At 30.8% G+C, this 16,330-nt stretch overlaps 1 protein-coding gene across 1 annotated transcript in view; it reads right to left on the bottom strand.

Annotated features, from left to right (window-relative positions):
- Positions 1-11,734: 11,734 nt before the first annotated feature.
- LOC107447697 (uncharacterized) overlaps positions 11,735-16,330 on the bottom strand; it is a 29,209-nt gene continuing 24,613 nt past the window's right edge. The window contains exon 2 of the mRNA XM_087153052.1: positions 11,735-12,244. Coding sequence (XP_087009178.1) covers positions 11,806-12,244 — 439 coding nt within the window. The 3' untranslated portion in view covers positions 11,735-11,805. The remainder of the gene's footprint in view (positions 12,245-16,330) is intronic.

Here is a 16,330-nt window from a genome sequence, read left to right as displayed (position 1 = left end):
TTCTTCTGATGCTTTTTTCTGTGTTCTTTTTAGCATGGTTCAATACTGGCAGAGATTACTATAATTTTTTTTTTTTTTTGCGTTTATTTGAATACTTAATTTTTTTTTTAAACTTAATTTGTTCTGCGATGGGAAGATCAGATGTCATATGAAATAATACAGTTTAAGCATGTAATAGGCTATTGTTTATTACTGTCTTTTTGCGAATTTGTAACAGTGAATCATACGGGGAAAAAAAAGAAGAAAACACTTTTAAAGAAAAAGCCCCAAAAAGTGCATCTTATTTATTTATTCTGTACAGACTCTTATTTATTATTTCTATAACTTCTAGAAAATTCTATTAAATCATTTTCTGTATCCGTATCTATACTCTATCTGGCTAAAACCATCCGAACATCCAGTTGTAATGGTGGTGGAAGCATAATGGTGTGGGGGTGTGGTTTGGCCTGTGTCCGTTAGTTTCTGTGGTTGGAAACCTGAACTCTGAGTTGTATGTGAACATTCTGGACAGTGCTGCACTTCCAACTCTAACGGCCAATTTCTCATCCAGCAGGATTAACTGCTCCACTCACACATCGAAGAAAACTTGCACAGACGTAGTTTGATAAAATGGGTGTTCAGAAATTGGATTGGTTTTTTCAGAGCCCAGACCTAATTACCACAGAACAGTACTGGGGGACGAATGAGAGTTCAGATTACGTAGACTGTCAAATCGAACCTCCTCAATGCAAGCAAGCACTCACTTCAGCTGTGATGGAAGTCAATTCCTATGGCCACCTATCAAAAACTGGTGGAAAGTTATTCCAGACATGAGCCATAAGGAGGACCAACTTCATATTAATATGTGCCTCAGAACACTCTAAGTCCTCACCACTTGGGTGCCCGAATACTTTTGGCCAGATAGTGTATCTATATCTATAACTAGACTGATTCCGATTCTTCCTACCAGACAATATAATGTAAACTAATATTGTTATAAATAGTTTATTAATTAACAGTAGTTTCTCAGATGGTAAATCTTTTGATGATTTAAAAATATTAACAAACCTGATAAAGTATTGAATTCAATACAATTTTGTTTAAAAAAATAACTAGTTGAAAAAAATATTAAGGGTATATTATGTTTTCTCAGTACAATAAGTGTTTTTCTTGAAATTTGGAACGATTTTAAAATTTGTTAAGAATCCTGATTATTTGTCTAATTAGAATAATGAAGTTAGGTAATTCCTTTTCTTTAATTTTGAATTAATACATGTGTATCAACATCTTAAGAAACATATTACAATCGTATTGTTATTTAATGCATTAAATTTGGCTTTAATGACACGAATCGGTCGTTACAATCATATAATAATTATTGAGGTGCTTTTTTCCATTTTGGGGCTTAATGAGGTGTTTTTGTTCTCTTTTTTGATATTTTTTTCCGATGCCCTTTTTTCTGTCTACCGTAACAGTTTTTATAACTGTAAGGTTTAGTTTTGTTCTTTCTTCAGCAATGGAATACCTGCAAGTGGTTTAGTGTGGGTACCTCGATCCTGATTGATTGTGTGGCTTTTGTTTACGTTAGCTACTGCTTTTACCATTCTATTTCGAGTAAGTTTAGCCCGACAAGTATCAATTGGGTACTAACACTCTAAGAAGAAGAAAACAACCAATATCCCCGCACAGGTGGTCACATGATTGGGTATATACGATCTTCTTCTTCTTAGTATTCTGATGGTTATCAGTAAGACGAAAATAATTCATTAATACAGTAAATGCATCTAATCTAAATGAAATCTTGTTCATTTTTTGAAATAAAGATTTAACTTTATCTATGTGTATGTTAACACTTGCTCCTATATTAATTTGAAACTCACAATTTTTACAGTATTCGAACCAACTTAAGTCCGGAATCACTCTTTAACTTTCAAAAAGCCTCCATTGTAATTTTAGAATTGTTGTTTATGTATAATAAAGTGTCTATGCGCACTTGATATGACAACATTCATCCCCATCCCAGCTAAGGAGTTAGCGTATCTATTACCACATAGGAAATATTATTGAATCTGTGCGAATCGTCATTTTGCGAATATTTTGTGAAATAAACAAACTTTATTATCAAAAATGATTATATATAATTATGATGATAATGATTCTATGAGAACTATACTTTCTTTTTAAAGGCTGCCTTGTTGTTTAGAGAGAAATAGCGTGTTATATTACAACGATAAACAAAACATGGTTTTACTCGCTGATGTTGCCTTGCCTTACATGCTCTCAACTCTAACAACTCTAACGAAGATTACCTAATAAAAGATAAATAATAATTAAAATTATGCAGTTAACTCCCAGTGAAATATTTTTTTAAAAATTTAATAAAGATGTAAACACGCAAATGCCACTGATTTATCTATTAAATAATTGAAAAAAAAAAGTTTTTTTTTGCAGCTTAATTTGCAGCAATTTACAATACTAATTCCAAAAGAAAAATTAATTTAAATACCTTTCCCAGACGCTGCTACGCTGGGAACGCTAAGATTTCTGCTACGTTTTTTTCTTCTTCTTCTTTTTTTTTTTTTTTTTTTGCACTGAAATTGTCTTTTGCACCCTCTCTCCAAATTTCAAAAGCGTTTCTGGAGTTATAAAAGTTATTATTATAATTATTTTTTTTGATGGCAGGCATTGAACTTTCGTTCATCCCCTCGGAGAAGGAGGAGAGCAACATTACCCACTCCACACTGCAACCCGTTTATAGAGTGGGCCAAAGCTTACAGAGAGAAACATCCATGCCCTGTGCGGGATTCGAACCCGCTATCATTGGCTGCACAGTCAGGCACGCTGATCGCTCGACCACCCTACTGATGGTTTAACTGTAAAGTAAGACACACATTTACACAATAGCTGTTTTCTTTGATTATTACCAGGAGACTCCGCCCCCTGTTCACTCCGTTCACCAACCCTGGATTGCTTTTCAATCATCATTGGGTGATTTCCCTTTAATTACTATTAGTTCACACTCGCCCTATATTATGTTCAAACTTTCAATCGTTAATAAAGTACTTCTTATTCCTTCACTCAAGTTCAAATTTATTTTTTAAACTTGCAGTGGATGACACTTGTTATTTAGATAATTTTTTCAAACATTAATTTGTTTATTAAATAAGGATGAACGAAAAATGAAATGGAATTTTCAGATCGGTTAAGCGTTAGTCACTGTTTTGAATTTTACTATAAGCAAATTCAATTTTTCACATATTTTAAAAATAACATCAGTAATCTAAAATAACATTTTCAATTCATTGAACATCTATATACATATTTCTCTTACACGGCGATTAAAAAAAGCCTCATTACAACTCTCCAAATGGCAACGCTAGAAAATCAACCAATAATTGCCGCTAAAAATGTCACATGCCAAATCTAGATTGGGTGGCTCAACATATAGCGCTTCTAAGAACGGAAACTGAAATAACCAGAGTGTAAAATATTATGTGCTTATGCGCATCGTATTTTTTGTTAAATAATTTATTTATTATATATCAGTTTATAGATGGAAACGAGAAGAGTTTTGTGGTTGCTATGGTGACTAATTAGAAGGTAAATTGTTTTTTTGAGTGAGTGTGAGATTTGTTTTTTGGAACTGCGATGCTGTAATTTTATTGTTTAGTTAATAAATCTTCCTTTTATATTAAACGTGATAGTAGTTTCCCTAATTATTTGATTCGAAGTCCTTGGAGTTTTATTTGAGGTCAGTTTATTTTGTATTTTTTGACAAGAGAGAGCATTCTCACCAAACGAGATTTCTTCCGAAATTCAATGTTTTGTTTATGCAGGGTTTTTCCATTCGCGATCGCAACGAACTATAGGGGGCGTTGTTGTATGAGACGCTTACCTGCGATTTCTATATGGACCGTCATTCAGTTACTCTGGAGACGTCTTTAATGTAGTGTGTAGCATTGTAACGTTCCTTCTTTAATGTGGCTTATTAAATTTAAAAAAGAAAAATGCTTGATCTTCTCTCTTGTACAACCGAAAACAAAATGGTATCTCTTTTTATTAGAGAAGGAACATCCAAAACACATCGGAAAAATATTTGTACATTAACAGAAAAAAATATGTATATTCTTATAAGAGTTAAAACCTAATGCCCGAGAAATAGTATTGCTAAATTTAATGATATAACATGAAAGGCCCATTTAAACTTTACATTCTATAGTTTTAAGAATCATATTAGTTCAAAAATTAAAATGAACAAAAAGTATACATAAGCCTCATAATTTTATGAAATTTAATTTTGTAAACAACGTTTTTTGACAACAATTTTTATCAAAAAATTTCAAGTTTCAATAAAAATCATTATTTAGAAACTAAGAAACGTAAAATAAAGAATGCTGACGAAACAAAAACAAAAAAAAATAACAATTCTTTTTTGTCGCCATTTTTAGTGCTACGAATATTCGTCTTTGGGATTTGCCAAAAACAAAACAAGATGCAATTTTATTTTTTCAGGAGGGAAATATTTTACCGAAAAAACGAAAATGTACCAATTCCCACAACATAAAACTTTATCTTGGTGAACGTACGTTTTGGAAATGTTATTTCATTTGGAATCTTATTCATCAGAGTTCATATGGCGATATGATTGTTTTGAATCTATGCTAAACTCTATATCGGCTCATTTTCCACCGAAATCCGATTAACTATTTTGATTTTAAATAAAGTGTTTTATTTTATGAATTGTCGCAAAAATTTTAAGTGTAGATTAGCGGCACTTAAAAACCGCCAAATCTGTAGCGGCGGTGGCGTTAATACGTTAGTACCGAATTTTTATTCCATACTTTTCTGAATCATATTACTTCAAACATTGGAATATACAAGAAGTATACATAAACACATAATGTTATACCATTTAATTTTTCAAAAAAAGTATTTATAGAACAATTTTTATCAAAAAATTATAAACTAAAAAACGGAAAATAAAGAATTCTTAGGATAAAAAAACGATTTTAAGAATTCTTTACATTGAAATAAAAACTTTCATATTGTTTCTTTTTTTATTATTCTTATAGTTCTTAATCAGACGTAAAAACCCATTCTGTAGTGTAGAGAACCATCATCAAATGAAAAAAAAATATTTACAAGCAAATTTTTTATTGTAAAAATCATTGCACTTACCTGATTTATGATTCCCGGAGAATTCCAAAATGATAAGTTCCTTGTTTGAAAACTTTATTCTCAAATAATAGATACATAGTTTATACCTTCATTACTTTTAGATAACATACTACACAGCAAAATTTTATAATTGATATGAATTTGAATATGTAGCTAAAAACAGAATAGCTGAATTCTAGTTGAACTTATTCTTTCAAAATTAAAAAAAACTTACCAAGAAAACGATTTAAATTAATTAAGAATCAGCAGAAATGGCACTATTTCAAGTAACTTGGATAATTTTTTATTGTTGTTTTCCGAATTATATGGATACAGAAATATATACTATTCTATAACTATTACAATTCTGTATGTTCTGAATTCATATTTATTCACTGGAATGACGAAAGCAATGTTGACTTCACTTTAATTCGTAATGAATTGAAGACAGAAGAAATGCATTTTACCTTAATACACACATCTGTAACAGTATCCGAAATCGGAAGTCATCAGTTGCAAGTTTGTTGATAATAGAAATTAAAAATTATTGAGGAATTTCTCTTCAAATGTTTGGCGTGTTCTGTTCCTGAAAGATTTACTAATATTCTGGAGATTTTTTTCAAGTTCTTCGGCCTTTTCCTTAGGGAAATTTTGTTTCCTATTTGCTGCTAAAAAATGGCGTCTGATTCAGTCAATGACTTTGATGGAACTAAATGAAAACGTGATAAATTAATGTCCGATATTTACAGGCTCCCGCTAGACGGCGTACTCGAGCGTTGCGATCGCGAATTGCAATTTCTCTTATTTAAATTTTTAATAGCCAAAATTTTAATTATAAATTTTAATTAATTATAGCCAAAATTTTAACCTTTTTGAAGACATATCAGTTTTAGAAATTTTATCTGAAGATTTTATACTATAGCACATTTCTAATAGGTTTAACGAATTACATGTCATTTATTTGAATTCAAATTTATTTTAATGACTTAGTATTTACTAAAAAGATGTAATTTTTTTTTTTTAAAAAAAAGGTGTTATATGTATTTGAATGATTGTTTTGAATTCTTAGAATTTTGTGCATTTGCAATGTACCTAAGTTAGTAGCGAGCGAAGCGAGCTCGGTTTGCGAAGCAAACCATATAAGATTGCGTAGCAATTTTCGGGGGTTGGCGAGCGTAAGCGAGCAGGGGGCACAGCCCACTAGTTTGATTTAAAATTCATTTAAAATAAAATATTAAAAATAACATTTTTAAATTTTAATTCATTAGTTAAATTTAATTAATTAATTTTAGTTTTATAAATGAGAAAAAATTGTAATTATTTAATATAAAATATCTAAAATAAAGTTTTTTTTTTTTTGACCAAAGGGCGATTCCACGAAAAGTGATCCTAAGTGACTAAATATTCAAAATTATCGGAAAAACAAAAATGGCAGAATTTTGGAATCCAGAAGATGTAAATTTTTTAACAGTTAAGATGGTTTTTTTTTGAATTATAAAAAATATTTATTTAAATTCTAACAAAAGGTGAAACACTCTGAATTTTAACAGGAGTTTTCTGCTTTGTTATGTTATATTCTAATGGAGTTCTTAAAATATTTAAGAGCAATAAATGAGTTTTTAGTAATATATGTAACTTTTTTATTATTTTATCACTATTTTATATACTTTTTTAATTTAGCCTAATTTTTTTTGAGTGATTAAAAGTTGATTAATCAAGATAATCTAATTTCCCAGTAACACACGTAACATAATTTTGCATTTTTATCTGTAAAAAGTTTAGTAAAATAGAAAAAGTGTAAAAATTTTTTTTTATAAATTAAGAAGGCAAGATATTCAACTGAAAAAATTCTCGAATTAAAACTGCCAATAGTTAAAATTTGATAATTAATTTAATTTTATTTATTTTCAATAAAAAAATTGAAATCATGTTCCTACAATTTTTATAGCCGCCCAACTTCAATGACACAAATAGGGAATTGTAAGATTGAGGCTTTTTGTAAAATCAGGTCGGTACAGGAAAAGAAAGTTAGACTAGAACTTTCAAAACAGATTTATAATGTTGTAAAAGGTTCACCACTAACAAGGGAAACTAGGGAAGAGTGACTCGCCAATTTTGAAATAAACTAGTGGGATGTATGCCTCATGAGGAATAATTTAAGGGGGCAACATTCGTTTCGGCCCATAGAAGGTCCTGTGAGAGATAAAAAATAATTCAATGTATAGAAAAATCGGTATTTTATTACTTCAATGCAGACTATTAGTTATAGTAATTGTCTCATAATGCAATTAATTTGTGATTAATTTTCTAATTAATTAATTTGCAAATTAATAAATTAATCCGAAAATTAATTAATTAACTATTAATTATTAATTAATTGTTAATTAATTATAAATTAACTAATTGATTTGAAATTACATACTCCAATTAATTTGGAAAGTTTTTTGAAGAAAAAAAATTAAAAATTTTGATGTCATTTTTTTTTTTTAAATTAACCTTACAGGTTTTTCTGAAAAACTACAGATATGTAAAATTTTCGAAATCAGTTTTGAGAATAAGTATGTATTATATAGTACGTGAAAGTACCACAAATTAATTGGAGTATGAGATAATTACAATAACTAATAGTCTGCATTAAAGTAATAAAATACCGGTTTTTCTATTTATTGAATTATTTTTTATCTCTCACAGGACCTTCTATGGGCTGAAACGAATGTTGCCCCCTAAAATTATTCCTTGTAAGGCATACATCCCACAAGTTTATTTCAAAATTGGCGAGTCACACTTTCCTAGTTTCCCTAGTAAGTATTTCAGAGCATTAATTATTAATAAAGGAATTTTCTTCAGAAGTGAGATTGTTTATACTATGCTTGTACTGAAACAAGAGTAGGTTGTCTGGAATATTAAGGGAAAAAATGTCAATGAAACGAAAGAAGTATCTAACAATGCTTCTAAGAGAAGCTTATACTGATTTTTGTCAGTTGCATCCTGAACATTGTTAAATTTTGCTCTGAATTAAAAATATAATTTTGTAAAAAACATAAATTTTGTACTTTATGACCAAAAAATGTATTGCTATTGTACCACTTAGAATCAATGCAAATATCATGAAATTTTTATTCTTTTGCTGGAAGGCTAAAATCCAGTTTATGACAATACATGGTGGTGGAAAAAGTATTTATGTAAATAAAGTGGAAGAAATCTTGGATCTAATTGTTGGAAGGGTGCTTGTGATACTTACAAAATTTTTTCATTGTTTGTTATAGGTTTTTAACCATCTTTTATTCTGGTTTTGTAACGATGGAAAAAAGATGAAAATAGCTCATAATCAAAAAAATATATGATGGCAAATGTGCAAGAAGAATGTTTTGAAATAACTCTTGAAAATTGGACTAACTTTCAATAATACGTAAGAGTCAAAAGAATCCGAGGTGATACTTTCCAAAAGAACATATTTAGGATTAAAATGAGGGTAGTTCAAGTTGACTTCGCAATGGCATATTCTTTTGAATATCAAAACGAATTCCAATCGGCATTATGCTATCTAGCCTCTGTTCCGTTATTCACAGCAGCTGTTTCCTTAGACGATACTTGTTTTTCATTTACAATTCTACGATACAAAAGACAAAGGTAAAACAATGTCTGCACTTTTATTTTAAGAATGTTTCAAAAGCTGCTTTAAAATTATTCTACTTCGGAAGATGAACTAACAGAAACCGTCTATAGTGATAAGCCAAGTTAAGAATTTAAAAATAAATATATGGTTGAATTATTTAATCTTTTGTCTATAAAAATATAAAAAATAATTTCATTTGGAAATATTTTACCATATCACATGGCAGAAGTGCTTTGTATGGGATAGGTGCGTAGTACAAAATCTTTAGGGCGAAACAAAAGGCAAAATCACTTTAACAATCGTGTTGTAATACAAAAAAAGTTGATTTGTTGTTTGCAAAGCTAACCGATCAACTCATGCCTAATACAACGGCATTACATATTAGCCAAAATAAAATAAGGATTTTAATTGAAGAGATCAATCCATTTCAACGGTAATACAAAGCATAAAATCTATGCACAAATATCTCTAGATACTTGAATAACATGCGCAGATGCACGATTTGTGGCACATGAATAGTCAGTTTCCCTCTTGATACGTTGTAATCAGTAGAGCTCTCCTATAACTGAAATTTAAACTAGATGTGCTGTATCTTGGATGGACACATCATTGACGCAAATGCATATGATTGTAAACTTGAAATACAATATATGCAGAAAATTATTGGAAAAGATGCATATTTTATGTTTCTTGGCAGAAAAGTTGTTGATGTTGTTAATTTACGTCGCACTAGAGCTGCACAATGGGCTATTGGCGACGGTCTGGGAAACATCCCGCAGGATGATCCGAAGACATGCCATCACAATTTTGATCCTCTGCGGAGGGGATGGCACCCCCGCTTCGGTAGCCCGACGACCTGCGCGCGAAATCGATCACTTTACGGTAGCACAGTTTAACGAGGACCAATACCGCACACCCTCGGTTCCTACGCAGACTGCTCCAAGTGGTCACGCACCCGCACACTGACCGTAGCCAGTGATGCTTGACTTCGGTGATCTGCAGGGAACCGTGTCTTAACGATCAGTTCACTGAGGGACTCTTGGCAGAAATGATTTTGAAGAAATATATGTACAAACAATTAGCTATGTTTTACTCTCTAAACCAGAATAAAGAAGGGGTACAACTTTCTTTCCAAAGTATTAACTGTTTCATTTGTTAAACTAAATTATTTTTTTTCTGTTTATTTAAAATAAATGAATGTTTTTGTGCAACATTTATGGCTTTTCAGTTGAAATATTCACAGAGGGTAACACACGTAGCGTTCAGTTAACACACGTAACGCACCAATTTCAGCAAATAAAAAAGTTTTTACTGTTGGAAAAAAATTTAAAAAATTATTAAACACAGCTTTGATATCGTATCTCTCTATAAAAAAAATCTTAATTTTAAACATTCATACTTCCCAGAATTATATGAATATATTCAAAATTTCAATTATAAAGTGTAACACACGTAACAAAATTTCAGATTTTTTTTTTTTTATCCACATCAAATTAATTTTCATTTTCTATCTTCTTTTTGCAAACTTAAAACACATGTAGATTTAGTAACAAATTAAGAAAAACGTAAAAAATATATAACAAGTTTATTATAATGAGTGTTAAAGTTGAAATATGTCGCGTAAAAGTAACACACATAACAAAAGAATCGCCCCTAAGTAGAAATTGACTTGTTATGTGTAGTAATTTGACTTTTAAATATAACTCTGAATTAGTTGAGTTTTTTTTAAAACACGTGATTTTGTGCCTGAGGGACTACTCATTAATATTATAAAGTATTTCACGCTATATTTTATTTGTTATTATTTTCAATAGTCTTGAGTTAATATCATTTAGCAAATGCTATAAGAAATCTTATATGATTTAGAAATGTCAGGTCAAAATAAAATAATTTATCTCTTTTTCATTTGTTTAAAAAAAAATGAAATTAAATACTCGATAATCTCAAATTTGTTAAATATGATGATTAACGGGACCATATATTAATAATTTACTCCAGGAATTTTTTTTTAAAGCTACAATACTCATTGTGTTTTTTATTTCAGAATTATTGATTAAATTTTTCAAATATTTTATTAAAGAAATAAATTTACAAATACTCATCTTGTAAATGCTTTTGTTGAGTGTACATTTATAAATTTTTATTTGAACTTTAACTCATTGTAATTTTGAAATTAAATTAATTTTTTATACAATTGAATAAAATAATTATTTAATTTAAGAAATATAATGAGGACCTCAGAATTAAATACATTTAATATTGTGCATTAAACTTTTTATGGTGGTAAACAAAATCAAGAATTGAAATCTTTGTCAGAAACTTATTATTTTCAAATGATTATATAAAATGTTTTAAAGGGTATTTTCCTTTTTGATAATTTTATTCATATGTATTAATATAATAAACTTTCAACACGGAGATGAAAAAAATGTGATTTTTTTTAATGAGAAAAAAACTTCTTAAGTGCTGAATATTTTTTAAGTGCTTGTGCTTAGGAGGTACTTATTTTTTGTTGAAAATTTGGTTGCAATCCCTGTTGAAAGTTTTACTGTTAATATTCTCGACCTAAGAATCGAATCTTATTATTCTTAATAGTCCATCGAATTCTTTGTACATTTTCTACACACCATCGCAACTTTAGGTTCTTTAGTTTGATAGGACTCTATTATTTAACTAATAGAATCACATTTTATCTACATTAAAGTGAACAATACTTACCTGTACATGTGCAAAAAAAAAATCACTTCTATCTATAATTTATATTGAAGTTATACTTTGTATTATAAAATCTGCAAATAAAACCTTCGTCTTATGAAATTTTATTTCCTTCAAAATGTTATAACCAACATATCTTCTACGAAAGGAAAATTTTATTGTTTGTATAGCGAGAATGTAGTCTGGATTTTTAATAATTTCCGAGGAAAAATTGGGAAAGTTTATCTTTGGTGTTGAGTCGAAACAATGTACAATTAACAATTGCAATTTACTCAGTAAAAAGAAATTTATTCATCGAAATTATACAGCTTTTTCAGCTCTGCACTGGTAAAAGGCTTTCAATGTTCCAAAAGAATATAATCTTTTAAATTCCTCGGAAAATCAAGGTGTTCAACACCACAAGGAAGCCGAAAGCATGCCGCCAGTTGCCGACGAACGGAACACCTTGAAAGATGGGCCAGAGATCTTGGTCCTTTGGGTGAGATGACGTTTTCCAGCACATGACTTACATACCACTTCCAAGCTGTATTTAAGATACATAGACCACACTTACCAAATGCTGTGACACTCTTTTTGAACTCTTCCTCACACAGGAATGGTTCTGTTATACTATTCCACAATAATTTCAGTGAGTAGGGTCGTATAGTTTTTTCAAGTAGTATTTTGAATTTGAAGGGTTTAGAAATTGCTCGATAAAACAAACAAAGAGTTTGCAGGGCCCGGAATGCTGTAGAGTTGTATCTATAGTCACTGTTCACTGCTGTATAATCAGCCCAACTGAAACCAGAAAAAATATATAATTTAAAATTTACTAAAATATAAGGGTATGTGCAATATAATGATAAGCCACAGTTGTTCAAAATCAACATTTTCACATCAAACTGTCCATTAGCATAATTTCGAGATAAATACTTTTCAAATTTCTAGAACTTCCACCTGCTAACAGCACAATTTGAAAGTATGGCTCCAGGTTTTATTTTTTTTTACTATTATACAACTACAACTGCAGCTGATTTTAATTATAATTTTATTGGCGCTGCAATTGCATGACACTTACCAATTATATTCAAGCATCAATTTTAAATAATTTTAAAAGTGATTTTAGGGCTGCTGGTCTGTCGCTGTGCGAATTTCCGCGAAATTGTCCTCTTTCTTTCTAAAACCCGCGAATTTTCCAAGATGTTTCAATTCGCGTTGAAATTGCTTACAATTAGAATTTTTTTCATTTTTGTTTAACAGAATTTTACACAGACTTGATGTCTCAAATTGAACATATAAAATTGACTAGACATTTTAGGGGAGTTAATCGTCAAAAAAATAGTTCAGATATAACAGATAAACCCAATCTTTTTAATTAAGGTGGTCTTATTATACTTAGGGAGGGTGATAGATTGATTAGGATTACCTCCCTGAAGTCAGTATAAGAATGAGGCACGGGCGCGTGAAGTCACGATCTTTGTTTACAATCAATTTGCGTGGCGAGCGCTCTAATGTAAGTTTATGGGATTTTGATGTCATTTTTTAATAAATTAGTAATTTTTATATTTACTTTAAATTTTTGAAGTATAAAAAGTCGATTTTCGTGTAGAATGGAGTTCAAATAAATTTTACAGTAAGTTTTGGCTAAATTGTGACAGTCTTTAAATGAAAAAAATTTCAATATTTATGGGTGTTGAGTAAGTTTTGTTTCATTTTGCTGATGTTGTTTATTACGATACCTACTATATATAATTGTTGACTTTTAATTGTTTTATTAGATCTTAATAAATTATATTAACTGTGATGTCTGCTTCATTAATAGGTCAGAATAATTGTCAAATTTTTTTTTACAATGTAATGAAATAGCTTTGTTTTATGATTATTAACTTCTGGGTGGCAGAATTGAAACTTAAATATTTTGCTGACATTTTTAGCAATACACGTTATTATTTTCTTCTTATATCTATTAAAAGTAGAATTAATTTATTTTTATGTAAGTCCCAATAATAATAATATATTTTAGTTAGGTTTTGATAATTGTGTAAAAAAATGGTATGTTGTGTGGGTGAGTGTGCTTTCTCCATAAAAATAGTGTTTGTTTTGAACCAACAAATTAGAAATGGTTGTTGATTTTTATGTAAGATATTAATTAAGTATAATGCCTGTATATTAGATAGGTTTAAATAATGATAAAAAAAAATTGTTTCAGAGTGTTTAAATTGCTTTGCTTTTGTAAATAAACTTCTGGGTGGCAGAGCTTTGAATGAATGGATTTTTCTGATATTTTTACTAATACACATTATTAATTTATTTTGCTTATTAACAGTAGAATTTATATATTTTTTGAAATTTCCTAAATCTATTAAAATAATTTAGTTAGGTTTATATAGAGAGGAGTAATTTAATATAATATAAAATTATAATTATATTTATATTATATATTTATATTAATAAAATTATAAAATAAGATGTTTGTTGTGATTCATATAAGAAACAGTTTTTTTTATTTTTTTACATTAGATATTAATAAACTACACTATCTAGCCATTAATGACCGGACACCCCTTGAAAGGCAGGTAGACTCGTCCTGGCGGAATAAATACGCAACCTGTGGTGGGGGAAGGACCATTCGCAAGCAGGCGACGGCCATACGAGCGTTAACAGTGAAAATGAGTGGACGGCGAGAGCTGAATGAGGCGGAAAAGGATATGATCATAGGCTCCCACCGATCAGGTCATTCCATACGTGCCATCTCCGACAAGTTTCAGATACATCGGTCAACAGTTGGTGACGTCGTGTTGAAATGGGAACGAGAGGGAGTGATAAAACCGCAGTCCCGACCCGGCAAGCCCAAAATAATGTCCGACAGGGATCGACGATCTCTTCGACGTGTAGTGAAGGCAAACCGACAAATGTCGTTGAACACTGTCGCTACCAGCATCCCGGCTGCATCTGGCAGTGTTGCCAGTACACGTACCATTCGTCGGGAGCTGATTGCGCACGGATTCCATGGACGAGCAGTAGCACATAAGTCAAACATCTCTCCATCAAACGCCCGCCACCGATTTCAGTGTTGCAGAGCACGTCGCCAGTGGACAGTAGAGCAATGGAAAAGCGTTATGTGGAGTGATGAGTCACGCTACATGTTGTGGCACTCTGATGGACGGGTGTGGACCTGGCGAATGCCCGGAGAACGGTACCTACAGGAGTGCATTGTCACCACTGTGAAGTTCGGCGTTGGAGGAATTATGGTGTGGTCCTGTTTCTCATGGTTTGGTCTTGAACCCTTGGTGTTAGTGCGTGGAACCCAGAACGTAGAAGGGTATAGAGACATCCTGGACAATTCGGCGCTTCCCACACTGTGGCAACAATTCGGTAATGGCCCGTTTGTGTTTCAACACAATAACGCTGCCATTCATAAAGCACATGCCATCACGGACTGGTTTGATGAAATGGGGGTGCAAGAACTTGACTGGCCATCCCAAAGTCCCGACATCAATCCAATTGAGCATCTCTGGGATGAGTTGGAGCACCGGTTGAGGGCCAGACTACAACGCCCCAAAACCACCACTCAACTCTTCGCCATGTTACAGGAGGAATGGCGGGCAATACCTGCCGCCGTGTACCAACACCTAGTGGATAGCCTTCCTAGAAGGGTTACAGCTGTGATTCGGGCGCGTAGCGGCCCTACGCCCTACTGACTTGATACTAGCACCTCATGTATCCGAAATGAGAGGTGTCCGGTCATTAATGGCCAGATAGTGTATAATGCCTGTATAAAAAATAGGGCAAATTATGCATAAAAAATGTTCTACAATATTTAAATTGCTTTGTTTTTGTAAATAAACTTCCGGGTGGCAGAGCTTTGATATTTTCTGATATTTTTACTAACAGACATTATTATTTAATTCTTTTGTTTTTTTTTAACTGTAGACTTTATGAATTTTTTTTTAAATGTTCTAAGCTTCTTGAAAATGTTTCAATCAGGTTTTGCTAAGATTTGTGAAAGAAGTCTTGTGTTATATAGTTGAGCTTCAGGGTGGAAGACCTTCGAATATAAGGATTTCAATATTATTTTCACAAATACACATTATTATTTAATTATTTTGTCTATTAAGAATAGAATTAATTTATTTTAAACATATATAGCAAATATTTTCAAATGTTTTAATTAGGTTTTGTTAATATTTGTGAAAGAAATCTTTGTATTGTTGTTGAGCATGCTCTCTCTAACGATAATATGCTATGTTAAATAGTTTTTGAATTTTTACTTAAGATATTCATTAAGTAGATAAAATATAATGATTGTTTCATAAATAGAGCAGAATAATAAACAAAATTTTGCTAATGTACATTAAAATTGATTTGTTTTTATTAATAAACTTCTGGTGGCAGAGGCAGAACTTCCAATATAAGGCTTTTGCTGATATTTTCACAAATACACATTATTTAATTATTTTGTCTATTAAGAGTAGAATTAATTTATTTTAAGTATGTATTAAATTTTTTAGTTAGATTTTAATAATATTTATAACAAAAATTATTATTTTTAAGTGAGTTATGATTCATATAAGAAATAGTTGTTCACTTTTTACTTAAGACATTATTAATTAGATTACATATAATTCCTGTTTCATAATTCTTCCTCGCACTTGTTTTCTTTCAATTTAGGATGCAATTTTGGACGGAGAAAACAATTCGAAAGAAATCGGGAAGAAGCAGAAGGAATTATTTATGTGAAGCAATGATGAAATTCAATTGGATCTTTGCAGAATGACTCAGTGGGGCTTTAGTGAGGAAACTTGTTTCTTATTGGGAACAGGTCAGTCCATCCTAGGATTTTCCGGTAGACGGAAAAAAAGGTCCCGGAAAAAAAGGTACGGA

This window comes from Parasteatoda tepidariorum, chromosome 10 (assembly GCF_982258835.1).
Source record: "Parasteatoda tepidariorum strain Cologne lab strain chromosome 10, Ptep-v5.0, whole genome shotgun sequence".
In the NCBI taxonomy this organism is placed as follows: domain Eukaryota; kingdom Metazoa; phylum Arthropoda; class Arachnida; order Araneae; family Theridiidae; genus Parasteatoda; species Parasteatoda tepidariorum.
Note: the sequence above shows the minus strand (reverse complement) of the source record. Positions and strands in the feature narration are given on the sequence as shown.